General features: G+C 43.0%; 1 protein-coding gene across 11 annotated transcripts in view; it reads left to right on the top strand.

The window, feature by feature from the left end:
• The window catches only part of neo1a (neogenin 1a), a 157,065-nt gene that overhangs the window by 97,725 nt on the left and 32,985 nt on the right, over nucleotides 1-26,355 (top strand). For 8 of the 11 annotated variants that reach the window (XM_085406209.1, XM_085406286.1, XM_085406214.1 and 5 more), the window contains exons 6-9: nucleotides 8,450-8,604; nucleotides 8,815-8,935; nucleotides 23,537-23,771; nucleotides 26,182-26,336. In XM_085406209.1, coding sequence (XP_085262335.1) covers nucleotides 8,450-8,604; nucleotides 8,815-8,935; nucleotides 23,537-23,771; nucleotides 26,182-26,336 — 666 coding nt within the window. The remainder of the gene's footprint in view (nucleotides 1-8,449; nucleotides 8,605-8,814; nucleotides 8,936-23,536; nucleotides 23,772-26,181; nucleotides 26,337-26,355) is intronic. The other 3 variants (XM_085406258.1, XM_085406267.1, XM_085406295.1) reach the window with 1 other exon arrangement.

Below are 26,355 nucleotides of genomic sequence, written 5' to 3' on the forward strand. Positions count from 1 at the left end.
TCACTGGGCCATATGAATATGCTTTCATGTGAGACTCTCCTATACACAGTGGATGCAATTTGAAATGGGGCACAAGCTTTATTTCGTAGTTTGGAGGAAACAGAAATGGCACAATTTAAATTCAGCTTTATATGACAATTAAAAGGAGCATGAGGTTAAAAAAAACTAAGCAAAACTGTGGGATCTGCTGGTAAAATATACTGCAAATGAAAGTCACTGCGTGGATTTAAATAAGCAATTACTGCAGTGGTTAATATGTTTTGGCTGGTAACTGGTTATTTAATCTTTGCTGATGCAGTGAGTAGCTTTTCATTTTTTTCTAAACAACCACATTGGAAGACACATCCAGTGTTCATGGAAAAGATGCCATTTCACCAAATTCTCTGCCTACATCAAGCAAACAGAGCAACTAAGAAGAATGCTGAAGCTGCTAAAATTAGGTGAAGAACTGTCTAATGCATTACTAAGACCTGGAACAGTGGATGGTGGTCAGCCGTCATTTCTGAGGAAGAAATGTGATTCTAAAAAAAACATTTGATTGGATAGCACTTAAGTATGCTGGAAACAAATCATACAAAATCTATAGCAGAACTCAGAGCTATGTTATAACAATAAAAGTGAGACTATTTACATACTTGCAATGTGAAGATGAGTGTAGCCTATGTAGCCTTATCAGTGAGGTAATCTGGGAAAGAAAGGAGCAGACAGATTGGACTTTGCAATGGAAGGATAATCTGGTCATGTGATGTGATGACTCCACAGTTCCCCTGTTTCAGAGTGGTGGGCGTATCAGGTAAGAAGAAAGGTGGATGGACTGATGCAGCCATCATGCCTCATATCTACTGTACAAGCCTGTAGGGGCAGTGTTATAATCTGGAGTTGCTGCAGGTTTACTTTCTGCAAGAGTAAGTGCCCAAAAAATGAAGTCAGCTGACTACCTGAATAAACTCAATAGTTTTTCTGTCAATGGATTCTTTTTCCTCCCTGATGGCTATATTCCAACACCATAATGCCAGGATTCACTGGGCTCAGACTGTGAAAGAGCAGTTAAGGGAGCACGTGTACTGGCCACCACAGAATCCAAACCGTGTCCCCACTGAGAATCTTTGAGTGCTGGAGAAGACTTTATGTTGTTAGTGTTAATTGATTTTTAGGTTTTGATTGCACTTTGGAAAGATATGGTTTTCCCATCGGTTGTTAGTGAAGAATATATGGGTTGCAAAAAGGCCCATAAACACTTACTTGGTTTGAGCATGCCATTACGCAGAAATGATATTGTATTTACATGCTGCCTCGTCTGGCCTCATTCTGTTTCTAGTTAATCCAAGTACTGTCTGTGTAGCCAAAGCCTGTAATAGCTTATACCTCTGTGCCATAAAGCTCCAATGTTCACTGTTAACACCATGTAACTGAGAGACATCGGTGGCTGGATGATATCTGGGTTTCACTGTAATTTTACACTGTATTTCACTCCATCCTGCTGCGGGTAAAGCTCATCAGTGTACCAAAGGAGTGTGTGAAAAAAGTGTTTTCATGTAGTGTTTTGTTTCTAATACATGTATGTGTACGTCTCAGCATGGGATTACACTGAGAAATAGTAGCCTCTACCTGCGATACTTTTACAGTAGAGGTCCAACAAATGTAAAAAGTGTACATTGCACTGTGCGCTGTTTGCTTCTTGAGACAAAATTTCACCAGCTTGTACCAAGCAGTAGTCCATTTATGATTCAACAGACGGTACTCTATACTAAGAAAACTGTAAAAAAAAAAAACACTATCTATTGCATATCCTGCAAATCTTACAGCTGTGGACAAAGCAAGGAAATAAACAAATATATGTCTTTTCAATTTGTCACCACATACAAAAAGAAGCTTTCAAAGCGATACTGTCAGCAGCCGTCACACATAAGCAATGGCTGTCTGAGAGCAGTGTGCTCCCTATCTGTCTTTTTATGAAATATAATCAAAGTGTCAGTGAGTTAAAGGGGATTCGAGTTAGAGAACTTTTACAGCAGTACAACTCCCAGCAAGACAGGAAGTTTTAAAAAATGCGAGCCTCTAAACAAGTGTTTACAGTAACGTTTAGCTCAGCTTTCCACTTGAATCACATCATTGGACCCTTCACAGAAACAAGTGTCAGCACCCTTGTATGTGTTTGTGGGATAACTGCGAGTTTGTTTGAGTGTGTGCTCTGCTCAGTATGATTTTGTTTGACATCTCAGCCTCTGTTAGAACTGGCAAGAGGATAAATGAAGCCAAAGGAGGCAGTAGCTTTTCATTATGGTCTTGCATTGCAGGGGGCACCACCCAGACCTGGACTTTCTATATGGGTGTGTGTTTTGTGCAGGACAAAAATAGTTTCCCCACAAACGTACAGTATATGTTACCAGTTTTATGAGGCTTCTTGTCAGTGGCCCTTATTTATGGTATCATCATGCTATCAAGTTAATTGGTCTGGCCTGTAAAAGACTCTTTCCCAAAGGCTGAGCACTCTGGAATGTTTTTACCATGTTACAGAAATGGATAAAAATAGCAACGAACATACAGACGTGCTCAATTTACTCCTTTTATTATAAAAAGGAATTTTTTTTTTTTTTAAGTAAGTCACTGAAGGTAATGTGAAAAAAGCTTCACAAGACTTAATTTTTATGGGCAGGGCTAAATAAAGAGGTTTGTAGCAGCCAGATCTGCTAATCAAATACATGTGATTAATTCATTGTCTGCAGTTGTGAGCACCTTTATAAAAGCAGAAGTCTGGGCAGGTTGGATCATTCAGGTGTGTTTACACAGTGCCACAATCTTCCCAGAACTGGATGTCCCAGGAAATTCACCCCAAGGTAAGACTGTGCAGGAAAAAAAAGAGAGCAAGAGAGTGAAAGAGAGACAGCTCCATCTCAGACTCTACAGGCCTCAGTTAGAATGTTAAATATTAAATTTCCTGAGACTACTGTTAGAGTTGTTAGCAGAAAGCCTTTTCTCTCCAAAAAGAGTATAGTTACATGTGAACAAACCACAAGACTTCTGTAATAATGTTTTTTGAACAGATGAGACCAAAGTGAAGATGTTATGCACAGTGCCGTGTTCATCTCGGCACAAATGCCTCCTATAAACCGTCAGCACGGTGGGGGAGGGGTGATGATTTGGGCTTCTTTTGCAGCAACAGGGCCTGGGTACCTTGCAGTCAATGAGTCAACCATGACCTCTGTATACCAAAGTATTCAAACGTGAGGCCAGCTGTAAAACTTCCACCCAAATCGGGTCATGCAAAAGCACGATGATCCCAAACACAGCAGTAAATCTGCGACAGAATTGCTGAAAAAGAAAGAGTGGAGATGTTGCAATGGCCCAGAGTTCAGCATGCTGTGATGCAATCTGTGCATAAACAAATTACCTCAACCCTCAATGAGCTGAAGCAGCCTTGTAACGGTGAGCGAGCCAAAATTCCTCCACGATGATGTGAAAGTCTGATAAAGTCATACGTACAGAAACCGTTAGGGGACATAGTGAATCATGGAGTGGACTTGGTTATGAAAACTTTAATGTTCATATGACTGTATGTCACAACTGTAAATGCTCGGCAGAAAACACAGTTCCATTGAGCCCTTCTACTCCCCACCAGCAAAGGCAACGTATGCTCAAAGTATTTTTTTTTTTTTTCAAGGAATAGCTTTCTCTAAATGATGCATTGAACGTTATAAATGTGATCAAATCTGCTGGGTGCTTTGGCACACAGTCATCCTGCTGCCCCTGCAGCCACTTGCAGTTACAACTCGTCCAAAATAAAACAGAAACTTTCCATTTAGCTATTTAAAGAATGCTAATCTAATAAAGGGAAACACCCCTAACACAAACGCGTTTTCCTTTTTTCTTTTTTTCATAGCAGCTGTTATCTTATCCTCTTTCTGACTCCATTGTACGCCTTCCAGTTTAACCATTGTGTTAGCTTCTCATGTGTGGATACAGGAGCCACTTCTCTGACCCTTGGAGGGCGTATGGAGGAAGCATAGCCATAGCTAGGTGTGGCTTTTGTAGTCTAACTTGTTGCTTATTTGGCTCTTAAAATAGAAATGTATTAACCAGCTTAAAAAAATGCATCTATTCAAGTCGTCCCAACCAAAAATGTAGTCATATTGACCTCCCTTCATTGAGAAATGAGCTCGACACAAATATTTTCCGTAATAAATTTGTTTCCTTTTGCTCTTCTACTGAGATCATTGCCATGACAGTAATGAAATTTACATAAAACATAGCAGACCAAGGTTGATGCACCCAATTGCCAGAGATTCTCCTGTAACAGCTGACAACAATAGCCCAGTTTAAAGCAAAGCGTGCATATGCATTGCGAGTAAATCATCAAATTAGTTCTCTATTTTGTTTTCCATGCGCTCGGAGCACTTCCAATTGAAGGTTGAGTAGCAACAGCAATCTGTTTGAGCTCTACTGAGAATTGCTCTGAAATGAAGGCAGAGCAGACTCCTTCCTCTATGCACCACGTTTGCAAGCCCCGCTTTAGCATTTCATTGACGCACTCGTACCTGCGCTTTCGCTCAGTTGTTGTTATATCAGAAAAATCCACAGATTGAAGTCCTACTCTATGACTCTTCCTCTAACAAGACATTATTATCTGCTCGCTGACTTGGAATGCAAGCACCAAGCATCCCTCTTTCAGCCTTATTGCTGAAGCTGTTTGTTTTGGCCAGGATTAAGAGTAAAGCTGTTATCTTTGGAAGAGCAAGAGGGGTAATTAGTGCAGTCCAAGCTTGACTTGCCCTCAGAGTAAACCCAGACTGCCCAACACTGTTTTTTCACTTCAGGAAGCTAACTGGACTCTGGCCAAGGTATCAGAGTGGTAAAGTGTCTTGAATTTTTGTATCCTTTCGCTTTAAGACATAATATATTTACTGCTGTGGCTTACATTTTATGGGATATATGCTGAAAAGTGATTTATTTCACCTTTTGCGTCATCTCGGGAAGCAGCTACAGTACTTTCTTTAGTTCTTTGTGTTTGATATATGTATCAGTACAAATAGGTTTTTCTCCCTCTCTATGACTCAGTTCAGTTTACTGAAGCTTTAAGTAAAGCTATCTCCCCAGAATCCCTTCAGGAATCCTGTGGGGTTTTGTTTTAACAAGCTCATAGCAAGACACGCACATGACCTTTTTGTGGCCCTCTTTTAGTAGTTCACTGGAGTTGGTGCAAGTCTGCATTAAAGCTTCTTTTACTAAGCTACCGGCTCGAGAGATAATACCAGCCCCGAAGAGCTCGTATCGCACTTCCTCTGGCTGGTTTCCCTCCTTTTACATTTGTCTAGCTGTTTATTTCCTCTCCCATTTGTTTCCAGTGTCTGCATTCCCTTTAGTTGTTTTTTCTGTTTCTGTTGGGTTTCTCTTTCATTACAGAGTGGTATTTATGCTCCAAAACAGGGCAGCCTGTTTAGAGATATTCCAGCTGGTGGAATTTAGCATTTGTGTGTGTTTGTATATGCGTGTGTCTGTGAGCCATAGACTGCGGGAAAACGTGTTTATGAACCACTCTGGATTTGGACCGATCGCATGGATCTTTTGTCAGCTCCTCTAACCAAAAAATCCAGCTTTGGTTGAGAGTGTCATTTATGAGAAATGGGTGAGCTGCAAAATCGTTGCACAGCCACCTGTTAAACAAAGAAAACGCACCCAAAACACACACCCTTTGCTCCACACAGGCACCGCGGGGAATTTTCCATATAGACATTGTACCACTGTAAAAACAGGCTGCCAATTAAAGGTCATCAGGCCTGCTGTTGGACTGACACACATTTCCCTTACCCAGCCCTTAGCTATATTGGTGTATTTAGACATTTATAGTCTTTCCTCAGTCCAAAAGGTTCCAAATGTCAGAACACCATTTAGAGAAAATGGTGCATGTCTGCTCAGATGGAGGGGAGTTGGGGGGTAAAGATGGAGAGATAGGGAAGGAAGATTAAGAATCAGGAAACAATTGGAGACAAAGTGTAACAGAGAGAGAGGGAGAGATAAAGAGAGCTGCAGGGCACCAGCCACCATCAAAACCTGTCTCACCAGCAAATCTTTATAGGAGGCTCTGCTACACACACTGATACAGACATTCCAATATGAACCAAACACCCATATGAATGTGGGGAGTGTGCACAGGCTGAGACAGCGTTGGATGTACAGAAACATATGTTTGCATGCATAAGCAAGTGCTTAGACACACACACCCACACCCACACAAGAAAGAAAGCAAAATCGACCCACTCACACATCGCCAGCGGGGGAGGACACAAACCCAGTTATGTACAGCATATAGCAGAAGTAATAAGGAGACAAAACAAGTATCCTGGCATGTTTAAAAATTCCTATCCAAACATTATTCAGCCTTCCACGCAAACACAGACTCACACTGACTCGGTGGTGTCTCAGCCTCGTGTGTCCCCGACACACCAAAGCAAACCAAGGATTCCACCTGACTGTGCTGCGCGCATACTAGAGGCAAATATCCAGGGGACACCACACTGTGAAGCACATTATTCACAGCTCACACGCCTCCCTGCAGGGAACACACGCAAACACACACACACACACAGGTGGATACACTCTTGTGCACACGCAGACACACACAGATCGGGATGATGTGGCTGTCTTGCCAGTCAAAAACTGATCGAGTCTAGAAGCATCACCGTCCTCATTTCTATTCTCGTGTCAGTCGTCAATAATAACCTCAGAGGCCTGCGGAAAACCGAGATGCTCATTAAGAAAGCAGAAGGAAGGTTTCAGTATTCTGTGGCTCTGTGTGCCTGTTTTGTGTTTGACCCGAGCTCATACTGCACCAGACTACAGCAGAGCACTTTTTTTGTGTTTGCTTTTAAAATAATTTTCAGCATCAACCTGGAAAAGAAACTCCACACCGTGCTTTATTGGTGAACTTGAGATAATACTGCACATCTTAAACTGGAGGGTTTATTCTCCAAGTGTCACGCGTGAACTTGTTGCAGTTGAAAAACCGTTTGAGGCCATGAGCATTTTAAAGGCCACGTGATGCGAGCATTGAACAGAGTTTGTTACCAAAGTAGCATTTAGCTCGATTTTTGTTTTGACCTTAGAAGTATACGCTCCTTACATAAATGAGAGGGATGCGGAAATGTGTTTGAAAAAAAAGAAAATCAATGAAACTTCAAATGTTTGGCAGATGTAATAATTCCGCATCAGTTTATGTAGTTGTAGTTGCAGCATTGTACCAGACAAGGTAAGGAGGCAGGAAAGGCGGACCTGCGCGTCTTTTGGCTCTGTGTTTTTAGATAGCCGTGGCTTTGTGTGCAGCTTCTGTCGAGTTGTGTCTCTCCCCGCCTTTGCTCCATGTGCTGTGTGTAGAGCATGGAAATAGCAAACAGATGGGCAAAGTGCATTTCAAGGTCAGGGAAATACAAAGTCGACACAGAACCCAATGTGTCCCGTAGCTCCAGCGCTCCAATAAGGCCGTTATTGTTAAAGAAATGTGTGGTTTTCTTTTTCTTTTTTCCTTTCTGGTTTTAATTACAAAGAGTCTTGAACGCCTTTCTAGCGCTAAATGCTTTCCCCAGCAGTATGAAGGCTAATCTGTTAACTTGTGTGTTACAGTAAATTAGCCCGTGTTACATCAAGCAGATGAAGATTTGACCTCACAGCCTGCTGCTGACTAAAGTCCAAAAAGAAGAACAAAAAGAAAGGACCTTATCCGCCCACTGCAACTAATATCCAATCAGCTCCTGTGAATAGTCGCAAAGTAGATGCTAATAACCAGCCATCACCGCGCCCAGGAGGCTGATGGCAAATCATGACACGCAGCCACACAATAACAATACAGTCATTTAAATTGTGGTCAACGAGGTCGATGCTTATCAGAGGACGCACGGGTGTAGCTGCAGCGTATACGCATGTGCACACATAGTCCGTCTTGCCCTCTTCTCACAACACGTACAGTCCAATTATAGAGAGGGGACGGGGCCCGGGCCCTGCGCTCCTGGTGACCTTGTTCCAGGACAGATTGATGAGGCACTGTATCGCCCCAGCAGATCAAATAACTCCTCTCTGGCCCTCATTAGCAGGACTAGGGGAGTTCGGCTTAGCCGGTGTAGTGTGCTGACAGTACTGCGCTAGTACCAAAGTAGCTGCCTTTCAACCATTCCTGAATAAATTAGAAAAAAAACAACAACTCTTAAGTGTTGCCATCTGGTAAAATTGTGTGAACCGTGCAGAAAATAATTAGCTTGTTGCTGGATGACACTGTTTACTGTTTCTACTCTCTCTTGGCTGAGAGTTTAAGGGGAAGCATGAAATAATTTCATCTTGTTCCTTTTCCAGCAAAGGCCATTTTCAGCGACGTTTAACGTTCCTTGTTACTTTTGACAGATTTCACAAAGAAAAGGTTCAATCATTAAATTTAAGTTTTCCTTTTTTCGTGTGGACTCCACAGTTTCCCCGCAGTTCGTGAAGCGGCCGGCCAACATTTATGCCCACGAGTCCATGGACATCATCTTTGAGTGCGACGTGTCGGGGTCACCGGCTCCCACGGTCAAATGGGTCAAGAATGGAGACGCTGTCATTCCCAGCGATTACTTCAAAATAATTGTAAGTTCATTCAGTGCTGATGTGCTGCCTTTTTTATTTTTTTCTTCCAACCTTTCCTTCACCAGAAGTCATTGCGAGAGTTTACATCATCGGAGCGTCACGAGAAAGAGTAGGAAATTGATTAGAACTGCTGCTTGCATTGATACCTGTGTATGTTTGTTATTCCAATTCACTCTTTTTTTTCTTTTTTTTTCCCTTCCTGCTTTGTAGGAGGACCACAACCTGCAGATTTTGGGTCTGGTCAAGTCAGACGAGGGCTTCTACCAGTGTCTGGCAGAAAACGATGCGGGCAACATCCAGTCCAGCGCCCAGCTTATCATCCTGGATCCAGGTATGCCAGACCTGCTGCTAGTGTGCAAATAAGATATTTTCCTCAAGCAGATAAAATCAATTGGTACTTGAGGAAATAAACACAAAAGCTGTGAATTGATGAGATTTTTTTAACAACAAAACAATCAAAGGCAGCAATGACTCAAAGCAATGAAATTCACCGTGTCTGATCGGTTTTGCTCTGGCAGGCTAGATTTGGAAACATCAGTGGCATTCGGACACAGTGATTCTTGTGTTTATTTCTTAGCCTTTAACAGCTAAACCTCCATATGAATCATAGCCGCTGGAGCTGGACTTGTTTTCCCTGAAACTGCTTTAGTATCCCTAATGAAGTACAGCAGTAGGTACATGCAGTTTATTAAAGTTCCAGTCTCATGTCTGGATTTTTTATTTTTTTTTTAGAGAGAGCAATGAAAGAAATAATCTCTTCAAAAACACTCTTTCAGCAAAGGCTTGAAAAACGTGAGCTGTAAAGTTGGGGTTTTCTGTTGTCTGTACAGTTTTCCCTGTTTGCGAACGTCTGAATTCTCACAGCTGTGCACATCTGTGAAAGTGTGAAGAGTGACGGAAACAGAAATAATACCACTGGGAACTTGTTATACCAGAGGTGGCTCAAAGGGAACAGAAGTATATCTGACGGTTGCTTTGCACAAAGTCCATTCCACATCTAGCGTCACAGAAATGCCTCGCTGCTTGACCCGAGCCCTTTACAAGGCTGTGGATATTTTGTCTTTGGACATGTAAGGTGCTTTAGGTAAACATAAGCTCCACATGCTGTATAAAGTGAGAAGCTGCAACATAGCCAAAGACGAGCTTCAAACATGAAGTCCCGTGAGCTTTAGAGTGCAAGGCAGCAACTAAAGCAGACACTTAAGGACAGTGGCTACAGTTGCTGAAAAGTACAAAATAGAAGCTAATGCAGAGGGAAAAAACGTTAACATCCCAGTTCTTGAGGTAGTTTTGTTTCATTACCTCTGATCTTTAGAGAAAATGTAATACAGCTTAAATTTGCCGTCATTTGCACGGTCATAATAATCATAGTCTAACCCACGGGGCTAGTGAAAACCTCGCCACAGTCCTCGAAAACAACGACAACTTCAAGACCATAAACGAGGCGCATTTTCTCTGAGCGGCGTAATCTAAATAAAACGAGGTGGAAAATGAGAGACAATAAAGCGACGGGGGCAGTGAAGGCGAAAACAAACCCTAATACAGCAGAGATCAGAAGTTGTTCGCGTAGCCTTTACATTGTAATCGTTGCTTTACTGCTGACTCGTAGCGTCCCTTTCTCTCGAGGAAGATGGCGAAAATTTAATCAAGCGTGAACCCCCCCCCCCACTTACTCGAAGCAGGTGGCTAATGAATTAGCATAGCAGTGTCCAACCGGTGGCACCTCCAGCTGTGTCATCCCCGCCGACTGGAGGACATTAAGTCAGAAATAATGATGACCTGCAGCTCATTGTGTATTTGTGTTTGACACCATTGATAAGGGTCTGCCTACTTTACATGGCCTCAAGTCTTTTTATCTTTTCTTTCTTTTCTTTGACTTGAAGATAAATGGGATGAATTACAGAGGCAGCTGGCCTTGTACATGAGGTCCGCCCTGAGCACGGCTTTGAAGAAATTAATCTCTGTTTAATCCATAAATATCACAGGGAGTCTTTTCCTTTTGTTACCGTTCTGATTGCGTACATCTGTCTTGGTCACAGTAATGCTAATCCAGACACACTTACCCCAAGAAAGCTTTCCAGCTCCCTGATTATTCATCAGGTTATTATCCCGACTCTCATCTGATGTATGTAGGAAATAACAGAGTCTCCATGGTACTGTTCATTTTTATTCTGCAAATCGTTGACATTTTGCGCATGTATAGACGCATCCACAAACACTGTATCAAAGTAATTTCCCCTCTCAAAGGTGCAATCTGTGCCTGCAAATGGTTAATCAATGGCAACGTGTTTAAAATCATCTCATTTTCTGCACCTATTTGTGTTTCGCGGTGACGGCTCTGATGAATGAATCTCAGTAGACTCTAGTAAAGTCGTATCTTTCTCCTCGGTGTCTCCTCTCTCTCCTCCTGAGCTGCGGCGTGTGCAGGCCTACTCTTCCACACCCATCTGTCACCTTTTTCTCGAGGCCTTCCTCTCACTGTCTTTCACAGCCACCTGCTCTCTGTGATAATCCAACACAGTGAGCTTTGTGGTAATTGTGCTGTACTCAATATAGTCCCCTTATATGGCTGCCCCTTCACAGCTGGACATCTCCTTCTGCTCCGTGCTGCCCCTTTGTGTTTACCGCAGTCAGGTATTCCCGCTCGCACCTGCCAGGCTTGAATCATCCTGAAACGCGGCCAGGAAAACACCCCGTCTGCCGGCTGCCTTGCAGTCGGCGAGATAAGCCAGGGACTTGCCACAGGGATAAAGTTGTCTTCACCCAACAGGGAAATCAATGGGGTGAACTGCATCTAAATACCCAGCGGCTGCAAGTTGGCTAATATTCATTAGTGGCCATAATCTTTGCGTCTTGACACTGCCAGCTGCAGTTAAATCTAGCTCCACTGATGGCTGCCACTCGTGGGTGTTTGGAATGGAAAAATGTCAGCTGTTAGCATATGTATAGCATTTTGGCAGTTATTTATAGTGATTCGTCCTCCACATCGATACAGCTGGCTCTAGTAGTTTACAGCGAGCGGGTTTGTGTGCATGCTGCATAAACAAAGAGAAGCTTTTTAAACAGATTTTCACCTTGCTAGGTAAAAGCTTTGAAAGTTGCAGAGGTTTGGTCAAAAATCGGGACCTCAGCCTGCAGTCCTAAACCAATTTTGTGCACATTCCACAGTCGTGTGCAATATAGGTCAACTAGTTGCAAACAGATGTGGTTCAACTGGAGCTGAAATACCAAAAATGGAACTCGAGGGGACCTAATTGCACGGAGTAATGCAGTCTGAGTAAGTGGCTCTTAATGTCCCTTGTAAAGCTGCCACATTCAGACTTGTTGTTTTCTGGAGGCGCTGGAAGCTCTAAGTAGCTGTGCTCGTCAGAGTCATTACGCACTGTCAGCGAAAATAAAGCTACGGCGAAATTGTTTGCCTCCTCACAAACTACATCCTCACAAAATAATTAACAAGTCTGCATATGTGTACCAGTGTTGTTTGTTTTCTCCCACCCCCTCCTAATTGTAAGTTTCCTGAGGTTTATTACATTAAATCCAGATCACAGTACAGTAACTAGATAAGAAATGACTGATCTAATCACAAAATGTTCTCACTAAGTGTGTGAGTCAACAAGTGCTGAGGGTTTTATCAAATTCCCGGCAGACTGGCCCGTGCTTTCCTCACAAATTATAAAAATACATCCACTAATGATTGCGTGATGACTCTATCCTGGCATTTTTGATATTTGCCGTCCACAATTATATCTTACTGTCGCATGGGGAGCGACTGGTCCGCTGCAGAGGATGTGCCCTTTGAGGAATTATCATCTCAAACCATCTATTGACAGTTTCCAGCCCTTTTCAAACACATTATTAGTTTATGAGTTGAGTGTTGATGTGCGATAACTGCAGTGGGTGGCACTTAGAGCTGGGAGGGGAAATGGCTCATGTTTTTTTGCTGTTTTTAACTTTGAAGTAGAATTCCTAGACAAAGCAGTTGTTTATGCGATTGCCATCTTTGCGCGTACCATACAAAAAGACTGTGATTGAAGTTTAAACTAGTCCAAGTTTCACAATGTAGTTGCTTTTTGTGTAGTTTTCGCCGATGCAGGGAGGACCGTATATTTTATTTTCAAGTTTTGAATTAGATTTGTGGATGAAAGAGACATTTAGGGTTTTTTGTTTGTTTGCTTTTTGCAGATTGGGATCTTTAGCTTGTCTAAGTAGATCCCCACTTGTCAAAAATTGCAACTTCATGTGTAAAATGCAGAGAGATCTACACTCAGCGCTAGCAAACAAAAGAAGTAGATGTTCTCCTCTGCTGTTTGCCCTTCAGTTCATATCTTTAGCTTGTTTTGAAGTTTGCATAAATTCGAGCTGCGCCCCCATTTGCATGCGAATACTCACATTTGATCCTTCCACATGCCCTGCCGGCTTCAATCTCGAAATACTCTTTCATGACTTTTCTCTGTCCCTCTGTCTCTTCTCTGTTCCCCTCAGCTCACATGAATAATGTTTTGACATTTTGCCTCCTAGTGACCAAATCAAGTACTTCACTGGAGAGCCTGAAAGCTTGTTTGGATGCACCAAGCTCTGAGAGCTCATCTTGTTTGAGGTGCAACTGTTACAAGTGAATTTCATACAAATGAATGGGGGAGGAGGGGGTTACACAGTCACACACTTCAGGTTACACAGTTTAAAAACATCAGTCGCTGTGCAGTGCTGTGCAAGACGGCTCCATGAATTTTACATCCTTTCTCCTGTAGGCTAGCACTCCTAGCCGTGTTTCAGGTCGTGTTATGATGAAAGGAGGATGACACTCTATTCCTGATGCAAATGTGTTTATTCAAGCTTTTGTTAAATTCAGAGCTTAAACAGGCCTTGGTTCCTTTCAGCGTTTCCTTCACCTTCATCCTTTATCTGACACTGCAGCCATTAGTCTCCCCTCCCCCTGCCGTAGACCTGTGGCAGCCAACAGAAGAGTCCTGCCTCCCCTCTGATCAGGGGTAGCAGACCCCCATTGAGAGATGGCGATGCGTCATCGATGCCTGAGTGCTCGCTGTGTCCCCTGAGCTTCCTCTCCCTCCATCACTCTGTACTTATGAGTGCAGGCAACAGACTTGTTGTCATGCTACGCTGACATGTGGGGGTGTCCCCTAAGTTGCAGTGATGATGGCTACATGAAGGGCCCAATGAGATACCTGAGCAGATATAGAGTCATTCTCACTGCAGCTTCATTAGTAAATATCAGTTAGGGAGGAGGGTTCACAGTAAAGAGACATTTGTAGAGCTGTTGGTGAGTCTCATCCTTTTTTAATGAGGCAAGGATGCTTAGTCCTTTAAAAAAAAAGTCAGTTTGCATCATTTGGAAGGAAGTGGAAGTTTAACGCTGCTTCTGAACAAATTGGGACTAACGTGAGACTTTCTGTCTAACTAAACCTGCAGGCTAGCTCAGGCAGGGAGCTGGAGCTGCACTATGGCGTCATGGAGGCTCGCGCCATGCCTCACTCTCCTCATGTCAAATACCGAAAATGCAGTCTGAATTAAAGGTGCAGAATTTCCAAAATCTCCCTCTGACATGTCAGCGCTACTGCGCCAGATGTGCACAGCTCCCAGCTGTTTCAGCTCATCCGCCACCCCAGGATGCATCTGTAGACTCCACGGGAGATGTTTACCCATCTCTCCCCAATTTTATACAGCGATGAACTGAATGTGTAAGAGTGGAGAACAGAAAATGCCTCCAACACCTTCTCCCTTTGGAAAACAAAACAAACCATAAATCAAACTTTAATTGTTTTAATGTTAATAAGAACATCGTTGACATTAAACAACTGCAGCACAAAAAAAACTATCCATAAAGCAAAGTTGTTAGACTCTGCTGAGTGTATACTAAGCACAGAATAGTCCAAGAAAGCTGTTTAGGACAGACTTAGTAGCCAGAGGCAATGCTGTTTACTGTGCGAACAACACAAAGCAGAGAATGCCCCAAATTCTTCCACCTCATGTTCTAAAGAGCTCTGAGAGAAGTTGATTTTTACAGCAGTTTGTAACACAAGCAGACTCTCGTGTTATTGAGGCTGTACCGCTTTAGCATAAGGAGTCATTGTTTCCTCACAGAGCACTGATGCACATGAGAGATGGAGAGGAACACAGCAGCCTAGATCCGTTGTTGTACAGATGTGCACACAGGAAGGGTTTTATGCACAAATCTCTTGATGCTGAAGCTGCATTGTTGTTTAATACAAATCGAGAGGTACTTGAATTTATATTGAATTAAAGGCAGAGAGAAAGATGACAAGCAATACATAAAAAAAAAAAAGGAGGTCCCTAATGTACCAATACTGCTGGCAGTGTAGTGCACTGCAGTAACAGCTCGCGCTAGTAGCAAAGGAAGAAAACTAATGTGATATAGAACGTAAACATATTATGATTACACTACAAATGTCGAGTTTGAGGAGGCACAGCAGGGGAGGGGAAAAAACCCTCCCCTTAAACACATTTGTAACACCGAAGCCACAGGCGGACGATCCTTCCACTACATCGGCACCGGAGCACCACCCTTATTCCCTGTTCAAATCAAGGAATGAGAATAGGCTGCTAAAAGACCCTTCCCTCCAGCCAGACTCCAGCAGCACTGAATAAAAGCTCGGGCCTACTTCAGGGAATACGGTGTGCTCCATCATCTGCTAGCAGGGTCACGGCCAGGCCAGCAGGAGCGAACGTGCAACACTGTGAGCATGTGAATGTGTCAGCTCGGCGCAGAGCGATGCGCTGTGTTTTCAGTTGGCACGGCCTGCATCGTAAGTGCAGCCTGAACACCAGGCACCGGTGTGAAAGTGTGACTGCTGAGCATATCATGTAATGCCGGGATGTACATGCATGTACACAAACGGTCGGCCCCGGCCTCACCGTATGGCCACAGGCGCAAACTAAATATGTTTCACCGACTGATCAACATAGACTCCTTCATAGCAGTTTGTTAAACCTAGCCTCTGATCACTACTCCAACTTGCTTTTCCTCGACTTCCTTTTGTTCCTACAAGACGCACAAGCGACTTCGTTTGTTGGCGCTTTATGAAATTTGGACTGTTGTTGCCACAAAGCATAAGCTAATAAAGTGTATCTGGAGGATGAAATTGCCTAGGGAAAAGAGGGGGGAGGGGAAAGAAAACTAGTTCTTTTCCCACATGAAAACATCAGTAAACACCAAATTTACCTGTTTTCCACCAGCCGAATTTCACATGCAGCACACGTAGCTGCTGCTTAGACGCTGCATGTGCTTTAGAACTACCTTATCGTTACACACAGTGTTACTGGTCGATTAAGCAAATATGATAATATTGTTGTTTTATTAACGGTGTTGTAGTTTTATTTATAAATTCTTGCGATTATAGAAAAGCAATCTCAAAACAAATTAAGGGACAGAGAATATTAATATTATGTAAATTTCTAAATTCTGCCTCATAGCGAGGTGCATTGAAATTCAAATTTGGGGATAAAGTCTTTAAATGTGCACACAGTGTCCTAAACTGAAAAACACGCAGATAAACACACACATACACGAGCGCACAAAATCTGTTTTGGCACACACAGACGCACACCACGTTAGTGATAGTGATTAGTGAATGCGTTTCCCCACCGGATGCTGTAGGAAGCTGATCAGAGGGATTGTTACCTAAATTGATTGTGAAGAGCTGAAATCAGCCTCCACCAAATTGCTGTTTGTGCGGGTGCTGATGGCAAAGTAAGTGTTTGTGTTGTGGTTGTGTCTCTCAGGGATGGCGTTTGGCACGTGTGTGTGTGTATTTACAGGCTGGGGCGCTCTCAGCACAGGCTGAACTTTTCTATGGGTTGTATTTACTCAAGCGTGGTGAAAGCTTTGCCTCATTTATAAATGCTCTGACGCCTCAGTGCTAACTGCAGAATGTTATGGGTGCCTATTTTCCTCTTGTTTTGCACGAGAAAGTAAAAAAAAGGGATTAAAATAGCTTTCGTGTACTTGCGTCAGCTCAGGTTTTGTTTGGGGTTTTTTTGAAGGTCAGTCTTGTTATCGAAGCCAGCTTGAGGCTCGACTGCCCGCGTGAGGGCTGGTTTTCACCAACACCTGCCCTTATCTACGATATAACACCGTCCACCTCCAACACACACACTCATCCAGGATGTCGATCTGATGTTTTTGGACGTGGACAGTCCTCTGGGTGCAGTAATTGAAAGTACCGAATGAGACGAAAACATCACTTTCCCTTCACACCCTTCCTTTAGCGGCAGGCGGCTGACCTCTGTGAGCGGCGCCACCAAAGCCGGAGCTCGTATTTTTCCTGTTAGCCTCCACAGCCCCCCCAACCTCCTCACTCAGCTGAGCCTCCCAGTTTCCATAAGCTAAAAGTAGAATAGTGAGTAACGTCACAGTGGGTTATGGACACCCCACTGCTCACTAGCGTAAGTGCATAGCTGCTTCTTGCTGGGCCTGTCCGAGGGAGGCGTCTTTATTGGTGGGAGTCTAATTAGCGGGCCTGTTTGTTAGTGAATCTCCAAAGACAGGGGGGTGCAGCTGCTCTCACTTCTCCCAACATCCCATTTGACCTTTTCAGGCCTTTCTTTGGTTGTTCAGCTCTACTCGCTTTATACATGAAATGCTGCTGCTGCTGTGTATACACACACACAAACGAGCCATAACGTAGAGCTTTCCTGGAAATCAATTACTTTATTCCAGGGCTCTCTCTGTTCCCTCGGAGAGGTTGTATTGTGTTTGTGTACCTCAGAGGTAATAAAAAACAAAGGCGCGCAGTGCAGAAAGAAAGCCCGTTTCCCGTCGTGGGCATCGGTGGTAAAATGCTCTGGAGATCCGCGGCAGCATCCCTGGCTGTTTTTGATCTGCTTGAAAGGCGAGCCCAGGAGACCTCTCGTCCCCGCTCTCATCCAGCATGTGGCGCACGCGATACATGTGACGCAGATTTGAAGCGTGGAAGGTGGAGTGTTGTGCTGTATACCATAGCTGCACGTCTTCATTTGCATGCGGAGTCTGGGCGAGCAGATTTTAGCCTCATGTTCCTTCGTGTTTCTGTGAGTGTGTGCTAAAGCGAGGTGTTCAGGGGAACAAAGCAATCACACCCAGATTAACTCACCAGTGACTCAATGAACGTGTGTTGCATGCACACAGCGAGTGACTACTCATCGATATACCTGCCCCCAGTCAATTACAGCCATCATTTCCAAATAGCGGCGTTTGCTTTCTTTGACGTTGTAGGACCCTCTGGGTGTGTCTGTCTCTGTAGGGTGGAGAGTATTTAGCCTTCCACACTCTCGAGCGGGGATTGTCACTCTACTTTGTTTAAAATCTAAATTGTTAGTGCACCAGAAGGCCAAGAGGGGATGCAAACACAGGCATACCATCCAAAAGCGTGCCTCATAGGATATCTCCTACATGTTTGCGAAAAACCTGCAGGGACTCTGCACAATGTTGACTCGGGACGAGAAAAGTGAGATAAATGCAAAATTGAACAAACGTTGCCATTTAAAAAGGAAATCTCTGCAGGGATTCAAAGAGGCAGATTTTCCAGTGGATAAACTGGAAACACACAGAGGCCCTTCCAAGATTTCAGCCGCCTGATAAAGAGACCGAACGCCTCTGTCCTATTAAAGCATTTAGTACATCACCACAGGGCATCCAGGTGTCCCATGGATCTGTCAGATGGGTCCTGTCGCATCCCACTCTGTCTCCTGCACCACAGGAGCGTTTGGGAAGAGAGCAGAGACGTAAATACATCTGCGACCCACTGCAAATGCTTCAAAACAGCACTCATGGTCTGTGTTCTCTCCACTTATCGAGGCTATTTTTTAAGGGGGGGGGTTCATAATTTTGGGCCTCGAACTTCTCTCTGTTAGCGTCATGGCTTTCTTATTTGCCTGACTTTGATGTGTCCCCTCTGTACACATGTGCATATGTTTTTTGAGATTGGTATATGTGTCTTTTAATTGGTGAGACTTCTTTATTTCCTGGGAAAAGTGCTGGATGGGAGTGAACATGCCCTAGAAAGCGGTGGAGGAAAAGGGAGAGGAATGTGGAGGCGATGCTGTTTGAGATTTTTTTTTTAACAGAATAAGTTTGAGACTTTTTCCTTTCTGAATTATGTCAGTGAGTCAGTCTTTTTCCTGAGATTCGAGCTACGCTTTAATCTCGACTGTTTCTGATTAGAGGGAATGCGTGCAGTTACCAATACACTCCACCCTTCAGCAATCCAATACTGAATCTCTGTCACGTCCCCCTTGGCTAGTGATAAGGTGTCAGGATACAAGTGCAAGAAAGGTCCCAAGACAAAGATTATATTCCTAACTACGGGTGTCCCTGTAGTGGGCAGGCTGGCTTGTTATTATTTTCTCTCTTTTATTCTTTTCTTCGCTGATGAGTGTCTCGTATTTTTATTGTTTGTGTCATTGGTTTTCATTTATTGCTGTATTGCTTGTAAAGCAAGAAAATCTTTTTTAAAAATGGAGTTTGTTATTGTTGTCGACAGGGTAATTGAAAGGAACCGAGGGGACTCCAAAAAAAAGAATGCTTGGTCAGACTTTTCCTCGCTCTCGCTCATTTCCCTCCTCCCCTCTCACGTCTCTCTTGAAACATTTGTCTTCTCCTTCTGACTCTTTCCTTTGTCGGTGCGTTAAGGAGCTGCTCAAATGTCATGAGCTGTCAGGCTTGCTCATCTTTCCTGTCTTTTCTTTAAAGAGAGTGAAGGGAGAGCAGAATTTATTTAAAACAAAAAACAGCCACAGTTGTCACCAGGAAAGAAAAACGATTCTTCTTCTTCTTTTTTTTTGTGGCTACATTTACTAGAGAACCAATAAGAGTGATCCAGTTTGCAGTTGCTCTGTTCTTACTTACAGTTCCTTTTACATTTCAGAGAATTAATGTCTCCACGGATTGTTTTTGTCTTTGTTCAGCGGAAATTTCTTCTAGTTCTTTGTAATAACCTTCGGGCCTACAGATAGGCTGTTCGGTTTTATCATAATGCGACTACTCCGTGTTTGCATAAAACATGACAAAGGCTGTCATTTTTATTTACTTTGGCTTTCATTTCTTTATTGAAAATGGCAGTGTAGTGTAGATAGGGACGGGACATGAAGGGAGAGAGAGAGAGAGAAGGGGGGTGGAGGGTGATGTGGAACTGATGACTGGCAGTTTTAATTGACTGTCTTCTTTGTGATGCTGTTCTGAAGACTCTCGACTATGCTTTTTGAGTACATTGTTCTTCTTCTTTTCTTGGCCAGATGAAAGTAGTGACTCAGTAATGGACCATTAGCACTGTGCTACATCAGTGTCTTACGCCGTCGTCATTACCGAACTACATTAGACATGGAAACCAGGCCTGAGAAAATCCATTTTGCAAGAGCCTGGTGTGGCTTGCTGAATTCCTTCTGAAAAGGCTATCTGTAGTTACAGTGCTGTGTGTGCTTCCTGCAGACATTCATTAGGTTTCCGTTCTCTCGGTAGAGGTGTGTAAGGCTGAGCCGGTGAGTTAGGCTGGCTCTCTTATCGGTGAACTCGGACCAGTTTGATGGAAATGCAGCTTTGCCCAGCGACGCTCACAGGGATTATGATGTTGGCAGCACAAGATAAAAGTTATGAGCCTTTAGTCAGAACTTTCACACCGCTCCATTTCTTTATTTCTGAAACGTGTTTTGCTTCCATTGAACGCTAAGACGACCCGTTAAGCATGTCTTTGTCCCAGTTGGGTTTTTTTGCCTGGGTTACCCAGATTATTATGCAGATCTAAAGTAACCTTCCTCGTTAAGCCTTAATGCCAGTAATTCATTACCTCTGGCACGGAGACTAATGACACTATTAATCAGCTATGAATAGAGCTCGGCAATAGCAGTGGGAGGCTGACACCTTCTTACTGTAACAATCCCAGGCACACATGTACAAGAGAGATTGTCAGAAGGACACCGAAAACTGCCCAGCATGTCAATTACCTACGGCGGACACGGTGTATGAAGATGGAAGCCGCTCGTAATGATTTTATTTCCTCGCCCTTGTCTGATCTGTGAGGTGGTCTTGATTCTGTTTGTGCTTCAAACTGAGATAACCTCGAAGTCCACACTGGGCAAGAGTACTGATGGACAAATTCGCTCGCTAAAAGAATTATGGCGTTGAGCAGAGTGCAAAGGCAGTGACCTGTTTCCTGTGTCATCTTAGGAGACAATCTTAGACCTATTAAAAGCCCGTTTTCCTCATTTTCTGCAGACATCAACAACCAGCCAACAACTAGTTAAGGTTAATAAAGTTGAGTTAAAAAAAAAAAAAGGAAAAGAAATAAAACAAGGTCCAGATATGCATTTCTTAAAGCTGAACTCATATTCTCTTGTGACTTATTCTTCTGTTTTAATCAAGAAGTTGTGGCTCAACAGGGTTCAAAGCAAAACTGACTAATGTGAAGCAAATGTTGCTATCCGACTTTGCTTTTGAAGTTCTTTCAAACAGTTATCATTTGAGGGAAAGGAGAAGGCCTTTAAAGGCATATTTCATTGCTATATAACCATATGTGTGTTGGAATAATAGTAATATTTCATATTTAATATGTGAGCTGGAGCACAGCGTGAGGTTATCAAGCAGGGCCCTTCTGGTTACTATGAAAGAGTAGCATATCTTTTGCTTTCCAAGCTTTTAATCCTTCTTTCCTGAAGATATGGCAAAATTAGTATGCACATTAAAATCTCTAAATTGTTAATTCCATTGTATTCATCTCAATAAATTAATTCTACAGACTCAAGGGACTCATAGATTATTGCCTGCAGGACTTTACTTTTATACAACCTGAATCTGGAAGCAGAATTACTAATTTCCTGTGGATGTTGTCTTTATCTCATCTTCCAGCTGAATTGTATCTTGTTCATAGAATATTCTGAGGTTAAAACTTTTTGAAATATGTCAACAATGAGTCGTTCCATTCACAGTATTTGCCGGGAGTTCCTACTTGCGCTGTGTTTCTGGGTTGTACTCTACTGCGTTCAGATTTTTGGAATTCAGGAAGCGCTTCCCTATTAAGAAACTGAGCCTTTGGTGATTCGGTGAACCTGGTTCGAGTTAGGTGGCGGTAATTCTGATGCTTGTGCGTGTGCAAGACCCTTTATAAATGGGGATAATTATTCAGCATCTGGTCATTTACACTGCAGTCAGAAAGTATTAGGATGATAATGTGTTTTTCATTGTTGCTGGCACTACTCCAGCAAACAGGATTTGAAATGAAACCGTGGCGTTGAGGCTGAAGTGCTGACTTTCAGCTTTAAGCTTGTTTGAGGCTGTCATTACCTTTGCTTGGTGAAGATTGAGAGACGGCTGGGTTGTTTTTTGGGGGGTTTTCTTCACCACTTTTAGAACAAGAACCCTAATCGCAGGGAAAAGGCAGCCAGTGTTTTTCTAAATGGTGTAAAATAGTTTTGGCTGGCCACTGGAGTTCAAACAATACTGGATTTTTGTAGGGTAAGGCAAGGCCTCATCACTCAGCTGACCTAAATCCATCTTTTCAGATGAGAATGAATAAAAAAAAAAACATTCCTGAAATGTGCAAGAAGCGGCCCTCCACATATCCTACACAAGGTGTCGTGCTGATGTCTGTGACTTTAACGAGAGTTTGGATTTCATAGACAGATATCCAAATTTGGGCAACAGTACCTTTTTTTTTTTTTCTTTTTTTTTTTATTGAGTGTAGATGTAAACAAGCTAAAATTGAGCCTGACAATCTGTTTATTTCCCATCCAAAGTACTGGAGCATGCTACAAATTCAACAGCAGTTCTTTAGAGCATTACTCGGTATACACAGAGCCCATAAATACGGAGTTGAAGCTAAAGTTTCTTGAGTGTTTATATACAGAAAGTGTATACAAACAGTGTCATTTTTCTTTGGGGGTGGGTCAGAATCTTCTATATCATATGTTGGCTTTTATATGATCACAGAAGTCGGTGAACTCTTTGATACGTAAACAAATTCTGAAAGCCAAATTAGCGGTTAGTCCACATGCTGTGACAGATAAATATGCCAGCAGCCGCTTTCCATTCCATCGCAATTTCTCCGGTAATAACACACCGTTTGAGCACAGCACTTGCCATGCGCCTTTCCTATATTTTCAGCCTTGCCGTCCAGTCCGTTTCCCCCCGACCTGCAAACAAATGGAAATGTCATACGGACTAACATTCTTTCCGTATGGTTTTGTTTCGCCTGCTTGCCAGGCAAATGGAAAGCAGATCTCACGAGGTCCGACCGCAGATTGTTCCTCCGAAAAGGAGGAGGAAAAAAGAAAAACACACACACGCACTCGAAATGAAATCACAAACATTTCTGTGGCTTGGCTGTGGAATGCGACGACAGAAGTGCTTCAGCAGCATCGTTAGTTATGAGAAGCTAAAGTGAGAGGGGGGGTTGGGTTAGTCCGAAGCTGTTTTACTGTAAAATAAAAGTCAGATGGCCACGAGACGACTTTGTCCCTGTCACGACAAAGTGTCTCTCCTTGCAGAAATGCAGTCCAATCATTCATTTTAATGCCAATGATTGGCAGGAAAGCCACTGATGGTGAACGTTAAGTGTGTGACACTATGTTCTGCTCCCACTGCCCTTGCATTAGACAGGTGTGTGTAGATCTGCATGTGTAGTCCCTCCCTCTTTGTCAGCTTTGTGAGTGTAGTAGAAGTGTTGTATTGTGGTTCCTTGTCACACCAAGAGTCTTTTTTTTTTTTTTGTTACGTTGTTGTTATTTTGTTTTTTCTTTTTTTTGTTTCCTCCCTTTCTTTCGTTCCACTTTCATTTCCATTTCAACTCCTCTCCTCAACCTGCTCCTTTTGGGCACCTCTGCACAATATTTCTCCCACCCGACCCCGACATGCTACGGCTGTCTCCCTCCCGGTCTCCCTTGCTCTCATCCCACCATCCCTCCCTCCCTACCCCCTCCCAACCCAAAGTCGTAGCCCTGCCCTCTTTCCCTCCCCCTTCACTGACTCCTAACACTACTGACCATGTAACACCAGGCTCCAGAGGTGTAGGCAGTCCAGCAGGGCCTACCTCCTCGGCCCCCCGAGACGTCGTGGCTTCGCTGGTGTCCACTCGCTTCATCAAGCTGACCTGGCGTCAACCAGCCGAGCCGCATGGGGACGAGTTGACCTACTCCATTTTCTACAGCCAGGAGGGCACGAGCAGGTAGAACGCACACTTTCCTGGAGGGGGTACTAATACACGCACACGACTGCTGGCATCAGCACATTGCTCAAGTACACACACTCAGACCACTGAAATATCTGATTCAAGAAGTTCAGTCACTTAAAGCAAAACCTCCTTCTTAAACAAATATAAACCCCAAAAAACCCCAAAAACAAATGTTCAAATACCATGCTCGCTTCCCCCCCCAAATAGTTCTGTGGTAAATTTCTCCCAGCTTCACAGGCTGAGGATTTACTGACTGAAAATAAAATTTAAGAAGCTGAGAGGATTTTCCACAAGTCTTCTTTTTTATGTCTTCTCTGTAACATGACGGTAAGCAAAAGCAAACCTTTAATATACAGAATCTGCAAATACGTGGAGCGTACCGATAACTCAGCGAGGTTGTAAACTAGGTCTCCCGGTCCTGCTGCCAACAGGTGAGCTGGTTAGTTTATAGACCAGTGCCAGCATTAATTTAGCAATCATGCCAGTTTCTGCTCTAGTTTCTTTCTCTCCTCTGCTCTCTGTTTTTGTGTGTGGAGCAGTGATACAGACGTGCATATGGAGCAGAGTAAAGGAGTTGCATGAAGATAAAGTTAGTGCAATGAATACCTCCGAATGTTAATCCATCAAGATGTTTTGTTTTATTTTAAAGCTGCTCCCGTTACTGCGGATTTTATATTTTCCATTCCCACTTAAAAAAAAAATAAAAAACTAAACAAAAGAATGATGTGGCAGTGTGGAAAGGCCACTGGGACTCCTTCCACATAGAGAGCATGTGATGAAGAGGGACGTGCAGATGCAGAGGGAGAGTAGCTGTGGGTAAGTGGCATCTCAGCCACTCTAAGGTACAAAAAGGATTATTTTGATGGAAAACGCATTTAAATTGAAAGTTTTCAGAATGGAGGGTTTGGGTTTTTTTGGGAAGTTAATGGATGCCAACTAATGGATTAAAAAAAATAATGAGGCTTACTAATAATGACACTTATTTTTAAGACTAGGAAGTCCTGTATTAATCAACTTCATTATCAAAGCCAATGTTACAAAGTGCCTCCAAGAAATACAGGAAAAGAAAATTTAAAGTCTCAGCCAAAAGATAATATACATATAAAATCTAATTGAGCCTTTTACACATTAAAAGAAAGACACTGATGTGACCTCCCTGTGTTGGATCAGGTGGATCGCAAGATCCTGAATGCCAAAATTACAACTAAAGAAATTACTAAATCTATTGTGTATTATAAAATGGTAAAGATGGTAAGAGTCCAGGCCCAGATGGGTTAGGGAATGAATTTTACAAACAGCTCAAGATCAAACTTGCTCCATATCTATTTAAACTGTACAACCATGCATACAATGTGGGCACCTTACCACCAACATTGAATAAAGCAGTTATTACTGTACTCCCAAAAAAACGGTAGTCTTGGAGGAAGTGGGATCATATAGACCTATCTCTTTATTAAATTCGGATCAAAAAAATCCTGGCTAAAATACTAGCGAGTAGACTCGGTATGGTAATAGATAAACTGGTACATTCAGATCAAACAGGCTTTATACCAGATAGGAGCTCCTTTAACAATCTAAGACGTCTATTTAATATAATTTACTCCTCTAAGGCGCAACAGGACCTACTTATACTTAGCTTAGATGCCGAAAAGGCATTTGATCATGTTGAGTGGCCCCATCTCTTTGCTGTCTTAGAGAAATTTCAATTAGGACAAGAATCCTTACAAACCAAACATTATCCACTCAGTTTAAGCTCAGCAGAGGGACACGACAGGGATGTGTTCTTAGTCCATTACTGTTCACTCTTGCTCTGGAACCCCTGGCACGGACAATTCGCACTCACGCTGATATACATGGTTATGACACAGCATATACCTCTAATACTATATTGCTCTATGCTGATGACATTTTACTATACATAACAAAACCCCAAACCTCCATCCCAGCAACTCTCTCCGTTATTGACTAATTTTGGCACCTTTGGCGGTTAAGGGATCAACTGGGGAAAAAGTAAGTATTGCCCATCAAATTTGAAAGCAGTGAGTGGCTTGCATCTCTACCATTTAAAATAACTTATGTGAAAATTACATATCTGGGCATCTCAATAACAAGAAAATATACAGGAATATATAAAATATACAAGAAAAAAACACCATTCAGTTTTGGAGGACACTCCCTATCTCATTGATAGGAAGAGTGAACTCAATAAGGATTTCTTCAAAAAGTTGGATGCCATTATTATGCACATGTGTTTGGCACCAAGATATTAGGTGCTCTAAATGCCACTTCACTTTGTTTCTTGCAAACCAGCATTAAACAAAACCTTCTGGGTAATTTAAGGTCAGAATGATTAACTGTTCTGTTACCTGTCTGCGTGCGACCCACCCCCACCCCCCCCTATCAGGGAGCGAGTCGTGAATACCAGTCGTCCAGGGGAGATGCAGGTCACCATCCAGAACCTCATGCCAGACACCAAATATCGCTTCAGGGTTGTGGCCCACAATAGCAACGGCCAGGGCGAGAGCTCTGCAGCGCTCAAAGTGGCCACCCAAGCTGAAGGTAACACTCTTGCTCACTT

This window comes from Rhamphochromis longiceps, linkage group LG1, assembly GCF_057381845.1.
Source record: "Rhamphochromis longiceps isolate RC_006_pf linkage group LG1, R_longiceps_female_GT1.1, whole genome shotgun sequence".
In the NCBI taxonomy this organism is placed as follows: Eukaryota; Metazoa; Chordata; class Actinopteri; order Cichliformes; family Cichlidae; genus Rhamphochromis; species Rhamphochromis longiceps.